The sequence below is a fragment of the Schizophyllum commune genome (assembly GCF_000143185.2).
Source record: "Schizophyllum commune H4-8 unplaced genomic scaffold SCHCOscaffold_5, whole genome shotgun sequence".
Taxonomy (NCBI): Eukaryota; Fungi; Basidiomycota; class Agaricomycetes; order Agaricales; family Schizophyllaceae; genus Schizophyllum; species Schizophyllum commune.
In genome coordinates, this window is record NW_026089542.1 from 2,175,176 (window position 1) to 2,189,595 (window position 14,420).

Here is a 14,420-nt window from a genome sequence, read left to right on the forward strand (position 1 = left end):
AGCAGGATCGTCCAAATGCAGTGGTCTTACTGAGCTATAGAAGCAGTGATTTACAGTAGTAAACGTAGTTATCCGTCAGTTACACCTAGTCCGTTGCCGCCTCCCCTGCCTCTACGACGTCCCCCATCGTACGCCCCGCCACAACAGCAGGCGCCTGGGCCGCCAACCCCTTCGGCTCTCCCGCTTCCTCCTCCTCCAAGCTATCCTCCCTAGCCGGAGGCTGCACCGCCTCCGCGTCCTCCGGCCTCAGCCATTCCATCTCAATATCCACATCAACCAAATGCTCCCCAATGCCAATCGGAAAGTCCAGCTCAGGTGCATCGTCGCCCTGCTCGGCGTCGCGTCCGGCGGGGTCCCCGCCCCTGGCGGCGGCTGCGGCATGTGGAAGGTGGGGATGAACCAGCACCAGCCCATGAAGATCTGGCCCATGTAGAGCTTGACGCGGACTTCGCGCCCGGCGTCGACGACGATGCCGCGCTCGCGGGCATCGGCGGTAACGTCAAGCATGGAGTTGGCTTCGGAACGAGGGATGTCGGCGCGGGCAGCCGTGGCGTCGGCGTCCTTGCCGTCGCCGCCGTCTTTCAAGCCCTGAAGGACCTCGCCCCAGGATGCGGCGGTCAGAGGACGGAGGGCATAGGTCGTTACCCGCTCCTCTTTCCCTTCGCCCGATTTGGTGATCGCGTCCTCGCCCAGGATACCCATCCGCGCGAAGCTGCGCACCATCTTGCCCTTGTCCCACTTCCCATCCGCAAAAATTGAGCGAAGCTCATCGTCGCCCAGATGGTCCGACCCCGCTCGTCGCTCGCCGATGGTATTACCTCGTGTATGCCGCTCCCAGTCCTCGAGCGTCTTCACGAAGTCATCGTCGTAGCGCGCGAGTGATGCCCAGACGCAGCTGCTCGTCCCGTTCTTGGCGGCAGAGCCGACGCCAGCGCGGTCAAGCAGCGCATTCGCAGCGCGTGCGACGGTGAGCTTGACGCCGGTCTCCTCGGTCATCCGAACACGGACCTCCGTCAAGCGTACGCGAGGCGGCGGCGCAGCGGGTGCGCCGAGCGGAGGCCATAGGTGCTTGGGCGCCTCATTCGACAAAAGGAGCGCCCAATAGTAGAGCCAGCGCCGCTGCGACGGGATGCTGACACCCTGCTTGACCTTCTTGCCCGACTCAGCGGGCTTCATGCGTCGCGCGGTGTGCAAGTCAAGTACACCCTTCAGCGAGTCGGTGAAGGACTTTGGCGGCGCGCTGGAATCTGTAGGCTTATCCGTGCTTGCCTTCTCGTTGCCGTTCGGAGTCGCTGAAGATATAGAGGATGCACCGCTGCTCGACCAATCCTTGACCTCCGAAGGAGTAGCGAGCTCTGATTCAGTGACTGCCTTTGCTTCTTCGTTGTCGCTGTCGACATCGTCTGGCACGACCTTCATGGTGTCGTCGGCGCGCAGCTTGGCCCACTGCTTCGCGGTGTAGCTGCGTTCGAGCTCGGGTGCTGAAGGCTCCTTATGCAGGGTGAGGAGGTATGCGCATGCCATCGTGCCCGAACGTCCCTTGCCAGCTGGGGTTGCGTATTGAGCGTATATCCAAATGCACTCGGAGTGAACATACCTTTGCAATGCAACACAGCAACCCTCTCTTTCGACCCATCCAGCCAAGCGTGTATCTCTCGGGCTACGAGGGGAAGAATGGCTAACGGTGGCGCGCTACATATCTGAATGAGTACACTTGTAGATCGTAACACGTCAAGGCCACCACATACTGATGGTCGGGGAAGGGGAACCGGCTGACACGATTGTCAAAGTACGACGCGTCGTATGAATTCTCGCGAAGGGGGCAGAAGTTGAATATCCAGTAGTTCTTCCCATGACGATGTTCTGAAAGCGAGTGATTAGATCGGACTGGCATCGCGTAGATATTGAGCTGAGCGCACCAAGAAACTTCTTCACGTCTTCTCGTGGATTACGGTACCATCCCTCGACACCAGATGCAGGGTAGCCCATGATGATCACCTGGTCCGTCAGGTATACAAGATCTGCACCCCGCGTGAGCGCTGTGATACTGAGGAGATCGCGTACACGCACCAAGCTCTACATCGAGCTTCTTGTCCTTGAAACGAGCCTTGTTTCCTGATACAAGTCGGCGTACGTAGTCGGTCATGATGGGGGGAGGTGAGAAGGTAGAGATCGAAGCGTTCAGAATGACAGTCCACCGCGCTCACGGCGTCCAGCGCTTCCAGTTTCACTCCGCTGTGAGGTCACCGCTCGATATGGCGGCGCCTATTTATAGGCCCGGTTCCTGTTGAACCTCTGCCATTGTTCGTGGTCAATTTACTCAGTGGGACAGAAGACGCTGCATACGATTGTTGTCGAGGCAAGGCGCTATGTGGAAGGCCAAGATGCTCATGCTGGGAGCGGGATGAATGGGGAACTCGGCAATAGCCGTATCTCACGTGGGCATAGTTGAACTTCGCAGGTGACCTAACGGCCGTCTTTTGGCTCTCTTGCTTCTTCACAATGGCCACAGAAGATCTCAGGACGCGGCGAAGAGCGGACTACCCTTTCTTCCTGGAATACCGGACACGATGGTTTGTCGTCCCGTCCTTCCCTTGTAGAGATGCTGAGAGCATGCAGGAGCGACAACGACCAGTATGCCCATATGAACAATTCGATATACTACCACCTCTTCGACTCCATCATAAATGCCTTTCTCTCTGAGCGCTGTGGCATCGAACCGTCCTCATCTCCCCTCATCGGTTTAGTCGTGAAGTCGCAATGCCAGGTAAGCGCACGCCTCCCCTCCCAGCGATCTGAGAAGCCGACGACTTCCCTTCATTTGTATAGTTCTTTCGCCCAGTATCTTTCCCACAGGTGCTAGACTTGGGTATGCAGGTCAAGCAATTAGGACGTAGCTCAGTCGAGTACGAGGTGGGCGTCTTCGAGCAGGGAAAGGACGAGCCAGCCGCAGTTGGAGGCTACACGCACGTGTTTGTCGACAGCAAGTCGCGAAATAGTGCAGCGCTGTCGGCCGAGCTGCGAGGAGGGCTGGAATCTGTGCGGCCGAAGTCGAAGCTTTGATCGAGTTCCCCTTCCCCCTTGCAAAGAGACTATCTGCATTCAGTAACCCGACGTACAAGGATGCCCTGCGATCCAATCGTTGCCCGACGTCGTCGTAAGCCTGATGAGTTGTCCACCGTACACGGCGGATGGCGGGCAGGTCAGCGTCCGCGCGATGCCATGTCAGCGCTTACGGGACAGCGCTCGCGTGAGATTAGATCCGGCACATCGGCTCACTCAGCCGGACGTTTCTCGCACATGCTTTAATCACTGCGATCTGCAGCTTGTATTCCCCCACATCTCTTGTCGAATCCAGTACCTCACTAGAGCCCTCTAACTTATACTCATCATGCACGACCACCCTGAGCTCGCCGCCGACGCCGCCCTGCTTGACTTTCTTACTGGGCCTGCGAATCCCGCCGACATCCGCCGCCGACGCTCTCTTCCGCGGCGCGACGCCGAGCTCGACCCCCTTCTGCTGGCCGCTGCCGCCTCAGTAGGCCCGCACGTCACGCGAAACCACTATGCGCACGACTTCTTTCCAGGAGTTTCCCTTCCGCAAGCCGAAGGGGCTTGGGACTGGAGCAAGTGGAAGGGCGCGGAGAAAACGGAGGAGGACGAGGAGAAGCCACGTCTGCGGTATGTGAGCCGGCAAGCCCCCCGAAGTCAACGCCTTGGGCTTGAGCAGGCGGAGCCACTACCTGACAACGCCGTGGCGACAGAGCAGACACCCACCGATGCGGAGGAGCTAAAAGCGGAGCTCAAGGCCGCAGGAGTCACCACCCCACCTGCTACTGAAGACTTGCCTCCCGTTGAAGTCAAATGCATGGCGCGCGCCCGCATCCCCACACCACACGGCCCCGCCTTCCTCCACCTCTACCACAACAACCGCGACAACAAGGAGCACCTCGCCCTCGTCGTCGACCCCGCCCAGCTCTCCGACGACCCACCCTCCGTGCCACCCATCCGCTCTCGCTCTCTCGATGCCGTCTGGTCCCCCAATGAGACACCAATGGACCGCATCACCCGCGGCGCATACGTCGGCCGCCTATCCCCCTCCACTCAGACCCCGTCCACCCCGGACTCGCATAAAGCCGGGAACCCCTCCGCCGCCCCCGCCTCCGCCCCCCTCATCCGCATCCACTCCGAGTGCTTCACCGGCGAGACCGTCGGCAGCCAGCGCTGCGACTGCGGCGAGCAGCTCGACGAGGCCATCCGCCGCATCGCGCGCGCCGGCCGCGGCGCCGTCGTCTACCTCCGCCAGGAGGGCCGCGGCATCGGGCTGCTCAGCAAGCTGCGCGCGTACAACCTGCAGGACATCGGCCACGACACGGTTGCGGCGAACCTCCTGCTCGGCCACGGTGCGGACGAGCGCGCGTACGACATCGCTGGCGCCATCCTGCGCGATCTCGGGCTCGCCGACGGCGTCCGCGTGCTCACGAACAACCCGGACAAGGTCGCTGCGCTGGAGTCGGAGGGCATGCGCGTCGTCGAGCGCGTCCCCATGGTCCCGCGCAGCTGGCAGGCGCGCTCAGCGGCCATTGCCGGTGCTGAGGACGGATTGCCAGCCACACCAGGGGAAGAGGAGTATGCCCCTGCTGGCGCGACATTGATCGGTGGCGGTGCTGTTCATGGTGAGGACTTGGACAAGTATTTGCGGACGAAGGTGTTGAAGATGGGACACATGCTACCTTTGTGGATGGACGGTGCGCTGGTGCAATAGTCGGAGATGCGCTGTGAAGAGTAGGGGAGATGCAGCAGCGGGCAGTGGGTGCTGGAGCTCAGACTATCATTGCATCGCTATCACTCATATATATCATTCACATAGAAGCAAAAGTACGTTCAGTACTCATACCAAATGTAATCAGCGGTCTTGTATTCATACCGAAGTTGTAAGCACTTTGGCGTGAGCGATATGGTCATAACGAAGACCTTTCCTGCATCTCATGCCCTCTGGTAGGTCATTCTGAATCGAGTGCCCCTGGTTGTCACGAATGTAAGCCTCACAAGTTTTGATAGACTTGGGAGCTCCTGATTATCGGGCAGTACTTCTCAGGCAATATGCAGCAGAAATATGCCCTTCATTCGATGTCGTCGCTGCGTACCTCTGGCGAAGTCTGTCCCGGCCGACCAGTCTGATACTGCTGCTCCCCTTCATCGGCAGACAGTCCGATTGAGTGTGAATGTGGCCAGACCTTGCAGATTCTTGATGATGGAATGCCTGTTTTGGGAGAGAACAAGGGCAGCCAAATGGGGATCGCTGAAATGCATCCAGGAATGAAGATCGGCAGGGATTGGTGGCCGATGAGTACGACCTTGTACAGCGATTAGTTCATAGAAGACATGGACTCCGTGTCTCTCCGAGGGTTATGATCGTCAGCCCCCTGGCTGCGCATCGTAGCCGCACCGGATGCGGTGGGAGTAGGGCCCTTCTTCCGTCAAGGCCGAGCTTGCTTCCAACCACCGTTACTGCGCTCTACCTTTCGTTGAGATATGTGTCGATTGCCTGTCGATTAGCAGCCTAATAGCGCTGCGACTTCACACAGGCCGTCGCCTATCGTGCCGTCTACAAAGAAGTCAACGTCATGGCGGACAGCGTCCATGTCCTCAGTCGGGTCTTCCGTCGAACGCCGCACGTATATCGTGCGGATGCCACTGGCCGGGGTGAGCAAGCATGCAGAGGTCGCAGGGAAAGACAAACAGCTTGTTAGCGGCTCGCAAGTCGTATGCGTGAGCGGCAACCATGACCGCTTCCGTGGGTGCGCATTCCAGCATCTCGAGCGCCTTCTCGTAGATCCGTGGATCAGGCTGTCGTGAGTTGGTCCAAGATGCCCTTCGTAAAGCTACATAACTGACCTTGGTATATCCAAGTAGCTTCGACGAGAAGAGCGCGTCAAAATGGATGCCAGCAGAGCGAACTATGTCGAGCTGCAGCTTGGTCGTACCGTTCGCCAAGACGACGCTACAGGGCGTTAGCCGCCTGGAAGCTCGCCTGTAGAGGGTAGCTCACGCCGGATACTTCGCAGAAATCCTGCGCAGACCATTGGCGCTGTCCGGCCAGGCTAGCGAGCAGTCAGGTGGGCTTCAGGGCAGACATTGAGGCGTTTGAGTACGTAGCTGATGGTGCCAGGCAGCGACGAGACGCGCGCGGACGTCCGCGTCCCAGTCGTCTTCTGACACGCCACGATCAGCGAGAAGCGCGTTCAGGACGTCGCGGTGTATTTCGTCAATGTCAGGGGATTGCTGGCCCGAGAGCGCTAGGATGCGTTCGAAGAAGCCGGCGCGCCAGTCGGTCGCAAGCACCTCGTAGTCGTTCGGATGGAGGCCAAGTGCGTGCGGGCAGTCGTGGAGGGCGGCGACGATGGAGGACTTCCAGTCGACGCAGGTGCCCATCAAGTCGAACAGGACGACTTTGATGCCTGCGAGCGTCATGACCGTGCGAAGAGAGTGGCGGAGGTCACTTGATTCCCCGGCGACGTCATGCACGTGGATGGATGCGGGGAAGCGTGCGCCGGTACAGAATGCGTGCGACGGAAGCTGGCTCGTCTCTTGCTTCTCTCCTCGACGCTCCAAGCTCTGCTCTGGGACTTGGTTGGCCCGCATTCTCCCATCGCCAGCTGCTGCGGATGCGCAACTAGCCAGCCCCCGCCCCACGCAGCCCGCCAGTCATGTTCATTCAGGTCACAAACGCACCCCCACCATTGAAGCGCGCCACACCCAAAATAGGCGGCTCAGAGGGAGGTGCGTACCGCGTGCTCCGCAGGGACCGCTTCTGTCACCCCGCCCCGCTCCTGGACGAGGAACAAAACCCGGGCGGCAGCTGATTTCACCTCTTTCCTTCAGGCTTCATCGCACTTGTGGTTGTTCTTGCCGTGGTCGTCGTCGTGCTTTGCACCGCCGTCTTCATCCTCCTTCGCGACCACAGCCAGTCTGACGAGGAACGTCGCGCGCGCCGCCACCGACACACCCAGCTCCCTGCCTCGGCATACGACTTCAAGTACCGCGCGGCTACTGATATGTCGACCACTACACCCTCCCCATCGGTCCTCGATCGCATCCGCCGTCTCGTCCAGGGACGCAAGCGCAACCAAGAGGCGACGCGCATGCGTGGTTTCGTGCAAGCGGCAGGCGATGAGTGGGACGACGACACGAGCGACCTCCGCCACAATGGCAAAGACACCGCGTACGATGGGACCCCACGCGACACGCCCTTTCGGCCACCGAAGGGCTCGTATGCGACCACCGTATCCGAGTCCTCCGTACATATTCACGACTCCGAGACGAGAGAGACGGCGACACCTCCCGGCTTGGGGGATGCTACTCCTCGGTCGCACTCCCCTCAGCCAATGGAAGGTTACACCGGGCGAGAAGAGTCCGCGCCGCGCAGGCCTCATCCCTCAAGCCGACCCTTCTCCACCGAATCAGCACATTCGGTGCAGTCCATGCAGTCTATGCGGTCGCTCGAGAGCGGCACGCGCTTCATTGAGGGCCTGTGATCTCATCGCGCAGGTGCGTTCGCCTGTCAGTTGCCCTTCCCATTGGTAGCTGACCGACCTCTAGCGCCGACACCCAACACGGCAGCACCGACGATCTCCCATAAGCCACCCCATGACCCTCGTGATTGTCGAGGTGCCAGAACCCTCCCTCTCACGACCGCTCCAGGACACCCATTCAGTATACGGATGACCGCCCCAAGGTGGCGTCTCACGAATGACCTTCGCTGAGTATCTCATGCATTGTTCTCCATGATCACGTCTCCTCACGATCTCTGTATGCGTACCTTTCATCGGGCGCTGTATCCTTAACCCTCGCCTCGGACTCTGTATGTACATTCAGTACCCGAATTCGGCCAGCATACGTGCGCCGTATGTGTAGTATATACGCAGCCGAATCGGCTATGCACGCTCTCTTGGAATTCATCGACTTGTAAATACAATCTTAGAAGCTTCAAGGGTGTTCAGAAATTTACGAGGGGAGGGGAGTGGACAGTTTAAGATGCCGAAGGGCACAGAAGTGGAGCACAATCCGTTTCACAAACCCTTTTGTACATCTGTACTACGTCCGAAGGCAGCCTTTCACTGGGGGTGGCACAGATATCAAACCTACGAAGCCTCAGCTCCAACTACGATATAGGCGCCGCTGGCCCTGGCGATACCAGCTCCCTCAGCTCGCGCAATCTCTGCTGCGCGGGGCCAGGACGACTGAATATGTCTATAACGCCTTCGCGCATCTCCATCCAGTGCGACGCGTGAGAGTCGACTTCGCGTAGCTGGGGAAACACGGACAGCAGGAATTCGGCGAGCCTTTGGCTATCCTGCCATTCTGTACCCCCAAGAAATAGCTCTCTGAGTGCATGTTGGACCACGGGAGTGGTGATGGGACTGGGAGGAACGGTGGACGCGTCGAAAGACAGCTCGAGCACGCGCAGACGAGGGCAGTGGGTGGCGAGCGCGTACAACGCTGCCATCGTCGTCCGAATAGGGATTTCATTCTCTGCATGCGGCGGATACGTGCGCGAAAGCCTTCCACTGAAGCGTAGTTCTTCTAGGTGAGGCCACGCCTGCGCGAACGCGAGTACGTCCGCATCGTCGACGTTCACCCATCCGCGTGGGGATATCTCGAGCTCGCGAAGATTGCGCAGCGCCATGAGTGGGGCGATGTGGTCGCGCGTCAGCTCGTGGTCGATCTCGGCATGTGATAGGATGGCCGGGCTGCGAGTTCGGGCGCTCAGCGCGATGAGGCGCAGGCTGGTTATCAGGGCGGGATTGAGAGACTGGCCGAAGATTTGGAAGAATGGCACGAGAACATCGGCGGGTAGAAGAGCGTGCGGACGGTATCTCACGCGCAAGGTCTCGAGAGGGAGTGAACTGCAGAGCTGGCGCCAGAAAGAAAGGATACCTTCATCCAGTCGGCTGTGGTCTGGAAGATCATCTCTGTTTCGGACATTCATTCTCGACCCGTACAGAGCGACATTCCCTATGTTCAGATGCCGTACATTGGGAAATGTGGCGAGCTGCCGCACGCAGTCCGGTGTCGTGTTGAGGAAGCCGACGTCGTTCAAGGCAGGACAAGAGCGCATCAAAGGTTCGAGGGCCGACATTTCCATGGGGCGAATCATGAGCTGTTGGATCCAAAGCTTTCTCAAGGACGCGAGCTTCCGCCTAGCGAGGGGGTTCAACGCATTCGCCAACGTGAGCGCAGAGTGTTTGTTGAGAGACTTGAGATCTAGTGTCAGACAGGTAATCCCGGGGGGAAGCCATATCATCTGATCGCGTTGCAAGGACTGCGGGCCTTCGACCGTCCAGTAAACGTCGGTAGCGTTTGGATACAGAGCCAGCCCTATCCCCCGTTTCCGTGTGTACTTCATCCATTGACGGAGGAAGTTGTCGGAGAGCGCGAATTGGGGTGGGCACCCGTTCCGCTGATTCAGCTCGACGTTGAGTACGCGCACGCGTTTCGTGTAGTAGTAGATCCTGTCCCATTCTTTGTCTGAAGGCGTATATCGCATAAATTCCTATGCAGCGCCATTCAGTCGGATCGACGAAAACAAGGACTTGCAGGGACCTACCAATGTGACATCGTCTTCGTCCTCCATTGTTACTATCGAATCGGGGGGAAGGACACCGAGGATTGCAGTGTCCGCGATCTGCAGCGCCCAGAGCTCGTCGAGCACGGGCTCGAGGAGATAGCGGCATGTTTGGGCGAGGTCGGCTTTCGAGCGTGAGTCCGCATACTTGCAGATCAAGGAGAGCAACTCTGGGATCTGCAGAGCTCGATGCATAGCTAGTTGAGCGATGAAGTAGATAGCTCGATGATAGGCGGAGACACTCAAGCACCTATAGGGCGGATGTTCGGGCCGGATAAATCAACGTGTCACGGACTCACGCCCGTGACACTTCCGCACGCGTCGCGACGGTCGCGTTCCTTCCTTGAATCCTTCATTCATGATGCTTTCGGCGCTGCAGAGATTGGACAAATACACCATTTCCCTCATATGCGGATACGCTACCCCGCAAACACAAGCCACCCTCGCTCGGACTTGTCGCTTCTTCAGCGAATCGGCTCTGAATGCGCTCTGGAAAGAGCGATCACTACCCAACTTGTTTCTCAGTGTCCTGCCCCATAACACAGTACGGCTCACCGAGAAGGATGGGTATCTGGTTATGGAGGTATGGGCCGCGCTCTATACTCATTGGCCATACTGATCAGCTTCGCCAGCTGAATCCCGATCGGAATGTCCCTGACGATGACCAGTGGTGCAGGGTGGCCATGTACGGTGTTCGCATCAAGTCAACAGCAACTAGCGGTGAAGGACCCGATGCGCTTGCTGTCCACTTTTCCGAGGACATTCTGTCTCTTTGGTCGTCATACACCCAGCGCAGAGGAATGAGTCGCGCCTTCTGTCCTCGTGCGACCGAACTACACTGGAATATCCGGGACCCTCAGTCGATGGGACGAGAAACTCCATTCATCCTGTCCAATGTCCTTGTACGTCTTACGGTCAGCGACCATGTCCCTGCACATCTGCGCTCCGCGTTCGTCGCGACACTTCCAGCTCTGGCGATACCTACACTTAAGAGACTCTCGATCAAGAATAACAACCGCGACGAAGCAATTCAACTGGACCCAGCTGTATCGTCCTTGGTCCGCTCATGCCCGGCCCTTGAAAGGGTTTCTCTGCATCATGCTTCGGGAGCATGCATGCATGCACTCTCCGAGCTGACTGCTCTGCGCTCAGTAGAGGTTTCGACCTTGATGAACATTTCATGCAGGGCTGATGGAGGCCCCTACTTCCCTGCACTCATAGACTTCTCTGGCATGGCGAACCTTCGCGACGTTCTACCGCTTATAGGGATGCTCAAACATGCTCAGAGCCTTCAAAAACTGAACATTTTCTATCTTATGTTATCGGAGGGGCACCCTGAGCGATACTTCTCACTGCTCGTTGCTGCGGTCGTACGTGGTTGTGGTGCCAAACAGCTGTCTAACCTGTCTTTGGGGGACTATACTCCTCAAGACAACCTATACAGCCTCGCTCTCAACCATATACGTCCTCTTCTGGTCTTCAGTCGTCTAGAGACGCTGTTCTTGACTTGGCCTGGATATGCGGATTTCAGCGATTACCAGATGCATACTATCGCCAAGGCCCTGCCCTTGCTCAAGTCCTTAAGAATGATACCCCGCGTAGGGATGACCCCGAACGACCAATCGACCGCCGAGTCTTTGACCCCTCCCGCTATTCGCATCACCCCAGAATCCTTGCTATCCCTTGCCTCCCATTGTCCACGGCTAGAGCACCTCGCCATGCCGCTGAATGCATCGCCGCTTCTCACTTCCCTCGAAGCTCACCCTGGTAGGGGCATCGTGCAAGGACGTCTGCGCAACTTGTCTCTAGTGGGACCCGATGGCGATGCACTGTCGCAACCACCGACTATGGTCTCCCTCGCCCTGTTCCTGTCCGACGTCTTCCCAAACTTGCGATTGATACAAGCGCAGAACGCACCTTCTTCTTTCGCGTCAAGTATTTCGGGGATGTTACATGTGATGGCACTTGTGCGCGATAGGGAGAGGAGAGGACAACTGCATGTTATGCACTTTATATGAGGGGTAAATGTCGTTATATATTCCTCGTACAACGAGCGATGTAGTATGCTACTCGACTCGTATCATGGCTATTCCAACCCGGTCATCGAGATCGAATCGCGCAAAGTTCAACTTCAACATGATCCAGCGAGCGCACATGACCGCATGACTGTCCAAGCAGGAGATCCGATTTTGGGTCGAGGGTTGACGTTGGGTGATCGCTCGAACGCTTCTTAGACTGTGACCACCATGGCCTCGTCCAGCGACAGTGACCAGCCTGCGGGCATCCCCATGTCCTCTTCCAACATCACCGCGCCCACTCCCCAGAACACGCCCCTCAACCACGCCCCGATCACCAGTGGGCTCTCCCGCCCCACCGTCGCCGCGATCAGCGAGGACGCCGAGGGCGAGGAGGCCGAGGCGGGGCTGTCGGGGAGCGCGGTCGCGGGCGCGCTGCAGTCGATGGTGACGAGCCGCCTCGGCTCGCTCGTGGGCGCGAGCAGCGGCTACGTCGAGAGCCTGCCGGACGATGTCAAGCGCAGCGTCGAGGCGCTGAAGGGCATTCAGACCGAGCAGGACGCGCTGCTCAACAAGTTCAAGTGGGAGGCGCTCGAGCTCGAGCGGAAGGTGAGCGCTGTCGCGTCCCATCGCGATCGAGATGCTGATGAAGATGGCCGATCGTGTAGTACAACGCGCTTCAGCAGCCTCTGTACGACCGCAGAAAGGCCATTATTACCGGTGCGGCCGCGCCGAAGGAGGATGAGGTGAAGAAGGGCGCGGAGCTCTTCAAGGAGGAGGATGAGGACTACAAGGAGTCCGTCGTCGAGGGCGAAGCGGGTATGTTGGCCATCGCGGCGAGCCGACGCGTGTCTGACGTCGTCACAGGACCCTCTGCGATCCCCTCGTTCTGGCTCAATGCCCTCCGCACACATCCGGGCCTCATGGAGCTCATTACTGAGCGCGATGAGGAGGCGCTTAAGTGGCTAACGGATATCCGCGTGGCCAACTTGCCGTTAAAAGATACTGACGAAGGTGCGGGAATGCGCTTGTGTCAGCGGCGCCGGCACTTACTCACTAACCTTTCCAGAACTCAAGAAATTGGTGTCAATACCCGAGGAGTCTGCCTCGAGTCCGGGGTATAGCCTATTGTTCTACTTCAACGCCGCAGAGAACCCGTACTTCTCAAATGACGTGCTGGTGAAGACCTACTTCTACCAGCCGACTGTCGATGATCTGGGCGACTGGAGTAAGTTTTCCGCCAAATCAGCACCATGAGCGTCGCGCTGAAGATATATCAGTCTACGACAAGGCGATCGGGACGAAGATCGACTGGAAGGAGGAAGACATGGATCTTACCAGGGAGTGGGAGGTCAAGAGGCAAAGGAATAAGAGTGAGCTCTGATGCACGAATGTTCAAGTGACAAGGCGCTTAATGAGCTGGCAGGCACCAATCGTACACGTCTCGTGCGCAAGGCGAAGCCCACACAGTCATTCTTCAACTTCTTCGACCCGCCTCTCCCGCCCAACTCTGACCAGGCTCAGGTGAGTGGTCGTTTACCCAGTGCCGAGTTCCATATGCTGATTTGGATATAAGACCGAAGAAGAGGCTGAGGCGATGGAGGAGATTGACGAGCGATTGGAGATTGACTACCAGATTGGCGAGGACATCAAAGAGAAGGTCAGTTCACCTATAGTTCTGTATCGGGGTTCACGCGCTGACGGAAACCAAGGTTGTCCCGCGAGCCATTGACTACTTCACTGGCAAGGCCCTTGCCTTTGACGACTACTCTGAGTCCGAAGACGAGGATGACTACGAGACGGAGGGGTCGGACGAGACTGACGATGACGATGATGACGACCTCCCATCAAGGCGACGTCCGGCCAAGAAGGGTGGCAAGGGTGCTGGCAGCAACGTCAACCCCGAGGAGTGCAAGCAGCAGTAAAGGAGCTCTCGGTCATCCATTTCAATAAACATCACTCGCATGAATTGCATGGAATGCTGGGTCGTTGGGTAGGTCGCTGTATAAGCTAATGTACCAATTTGTCTCTTTGTTATCTTGTCTCCTCGTGTGGGCTGCTCGAGATCATTCTGCCTGACGCTGTCTTTCTGCTGCTGTAACGGAAACTTTGCGCTTCGTCGGTACCCCGAATCGGATCCTTGATCCCTCGTGTAGACCCTTAGGCACTGTACTTCACTCAAATATGACTCTGGTTCGTCTGAACAATGCACCATCGCCGCCTTCGCGTTGTGGGTCCACGGCAGAATATTTCCTATTCTGGCGCCGGTGCATGGCCCGCTTCGCGGCTTCTCCACCCTGCCGAAGCGCAGTAGGCGCTACTGCGCAAATTAATCGTGCACTTTCCACTCTCGTCCACAATAGCCAGCTCACTAGACTTGCTCTCTGTGGCTTGTACGACCTTCGATGATCTCGAGGGGAGGCTCGATGAATCCTCGGGACTCGGCCGGCGAGGCGTCGCCGATCCGGTCGCTACGGGTGATATGAATACTGACATGCGGTGTGTTTCGACGGCTTGTTCCCTCCCCCTGCCCTTTTATATCTTAGCTGCTTGGCCAGCTCGTCTCCTGCGACCGGTCGAGACCCGAAAGCTTTCTGTTGCTCTTTCACCTCTTGACTTTGTCTTCCTTCACCTTTTCCAACTCTTGATCCGTCCACGAACGTCCCCGTCACTCCTTCAGCGTCCCATTCCCCGTACACCTCTCGATTAATCGCGCGCGTACACACACCCAACATGTCGGACTACAAGAGCGGAATGGCCGCAGCGCTTGAGAAGAG

At 58.0% G+C, this 14,420-nt stretch overlaps 8 protein-coding genes across 8 annotated transcripts; 5 read left to right on the top strand and 3 right to left on the bottom strand.

Annotated features, from left to right (window-relative positions):
* Positions 1 to 5: 5 nt before the first annotated feature.
* On the bottom strand, positions 6 to 2,384 carry SCHCODRAFT_02623141 (phosphatases II). The gene is made up of 6 exons (XM_003038054.2): positions 2,347 to 2,384; positions 2,071 to 2,295; positions 1,920 to 2,021; positions 1,749 to 1,863; positions 1,598 to 1,692; positions 6 to 1,547 (listed from the first exon to the last, which is right to left on the bottom strand). Exons 2-6 carry the CDS (start codon positions 2,144 to 2,146, stop codon positions 247 to 249), a joined length of 1,689 nt encoding a protein of 562 aa, XP_003038100.1. The 5' UTR covers positions 2,147 to 2,295; positions 2,347 to 2,384; the 3' UTR covers positions 6 to 246.
* A 104-nt stretch (positions 2,385 to 2,488) lies between these two features.
* On the top strand, positions 2,489 to 3,150 carry SCHCODRAFT_02623145 (Thioesterase/thiol ester dehydrase-isomerase). The gene is made up of 3 exons (XM_003036700.2): positions 2,489 to 2,573; positions 2,620 to 2,767; positions 2,830 to 3,150. Exons 1-3 carry the CDS (start codon positions 2,503 to 2,505, stop codon positions 3,061 to 3,063), a joined length of 453 nt encoding a protein of 150 aa, XP_003036746.1. The 5' UTR covers positions 2,489 to 2,502; the 3' UTR covers positions 3,064 to 3,150.
* Positions 3,151 to 3,194: 44 nt separating this feature from the next.
* On the top strand, positions 3,195 to 4,955 carry SCHCODRAFT_02623146 (uncharacterized protein). The gene has a single exon (XM_050345162.1). It carries the CDS (start codon positions 3,392 to 3,394, stop codon positions 4,763 to 4,765), a length of 1,374 nt encoding a protein of 457 aa, XP_050200619.1. The 5' UTR covers positions 3,195 to 3,391; the 3' UTR covers positions 4,766 to 4,955.
* Positions 4,956 to 5,555: 600 nt separating this feature from the next.
* On the bottom strand, positions 5,556 to 6,645 carry SCHCODRAFT_02666990 (haloacid dehalogenase; the record flags this gene model as incomplete). The annotated part of the gene is made up of 5 exons (XM_003038055.2): positions 5,556 to 5,697; positions 5,744 to 5,850; positions 5,899 to 6,004; positions 6,053 to 6,104; positions 6,156 to 6,645. 5 exons carry the CDS (start codon positions 6,643 to 6,645, stop codon positions 5,556 to 5,558), a joined length of 897 nt encoding a protein of 298 aa, XP_003038101.1.
* On the top strand, positions 6,595 to 7,885 carry SCHCODRAFT_02623156 (uncharacterized protein). The gene is made up of 3 exons (XM_003036702.3): positions 6,595 to 6,783; positions 6,886 to 7,551; positions 7,603 to 7,885. Exons 1-2 carry the CDS (start codon positions 6,711 to 6,713, stop codon positions 7,536 to 7,538), a joined length of 726 nt encoding a protein of 241 aa, XP_003036748.1. The 5' UTR covers positions 6,595 to 6,710; the 3' UTR covers positions 7,539 to 7,551; positions 7,603 to 7,885.
* Positions 7,886 to 8,164: 279 nt separating this feature from the next.
* Positions 8,165 to 9,823, bottom strand: SCHCODRAFT_02501085 (uncharacterized protein; the record flags this gene model as incomplete). Its single annotated transcript, XM_003038056.2, has 2 exons — positions 8,165 to 9,556; positions 9,611 to 9,823. The coding sequence occupies 2 exons, from the start codon at positions 9,821 to 9,823 to the stop codon at positions 8,165 to 8,167; spliced, it is 1,605 nt and encodes a 534-aa protein (XP_003038102.2).
* A 160-nt stretch (positions 9,824 to 9,983) lies between these two features.
* Positions 9,984 to 11,858, top strand: SCHCODRAFT_02539751 (uncharacterized protein; the record flags this gene model as incomplete). The annotated part of the gene is made up of 2 exons (XM_003036703.3): positions 9,984 to 10,211; positions 10,261 to 11,858. 2 exons carry the CDS (start codon positions 9,987 to 9,989, stop codon positions 11,644 to 11,646), a joined length of 1,611 nt encoding a protein of 536 aa, XP_003036749.1. The 3' UTR covers positions 11,647 to 11,858.
* On the top strand, positions 11,839 to 13,879 carry SCHCODRAFT_02623159 (NAP-domain-containing protein). The gene is made up of 8 exons (XM_003036704.2): positions 11,839 to 12,252; positions 12,312 to 12,462; positions 12,511 to 12,657; positions 12,713 to 12,871; positions 12,924 to 13,016; positions 13,070 to 13,167; positions 13,220 to 13,303; positions 13,356 to 13,879. The coding sequence occupies exons 1-8, from the start codon at positions 11,875 to 11,877 to the stop codon at positions 13,566 to 13,568; spliced, it is 1,323 nt and encodes a 440-aa protein (XP_003036750.2). The 5' UTR covers positions 11,839 to 11,874; the 3' UTR covers positions 13,569 to 13,879.
* The last annotated feature ends 541 nt before the right edge of the window (positions 13,880 to 14,420 follow it).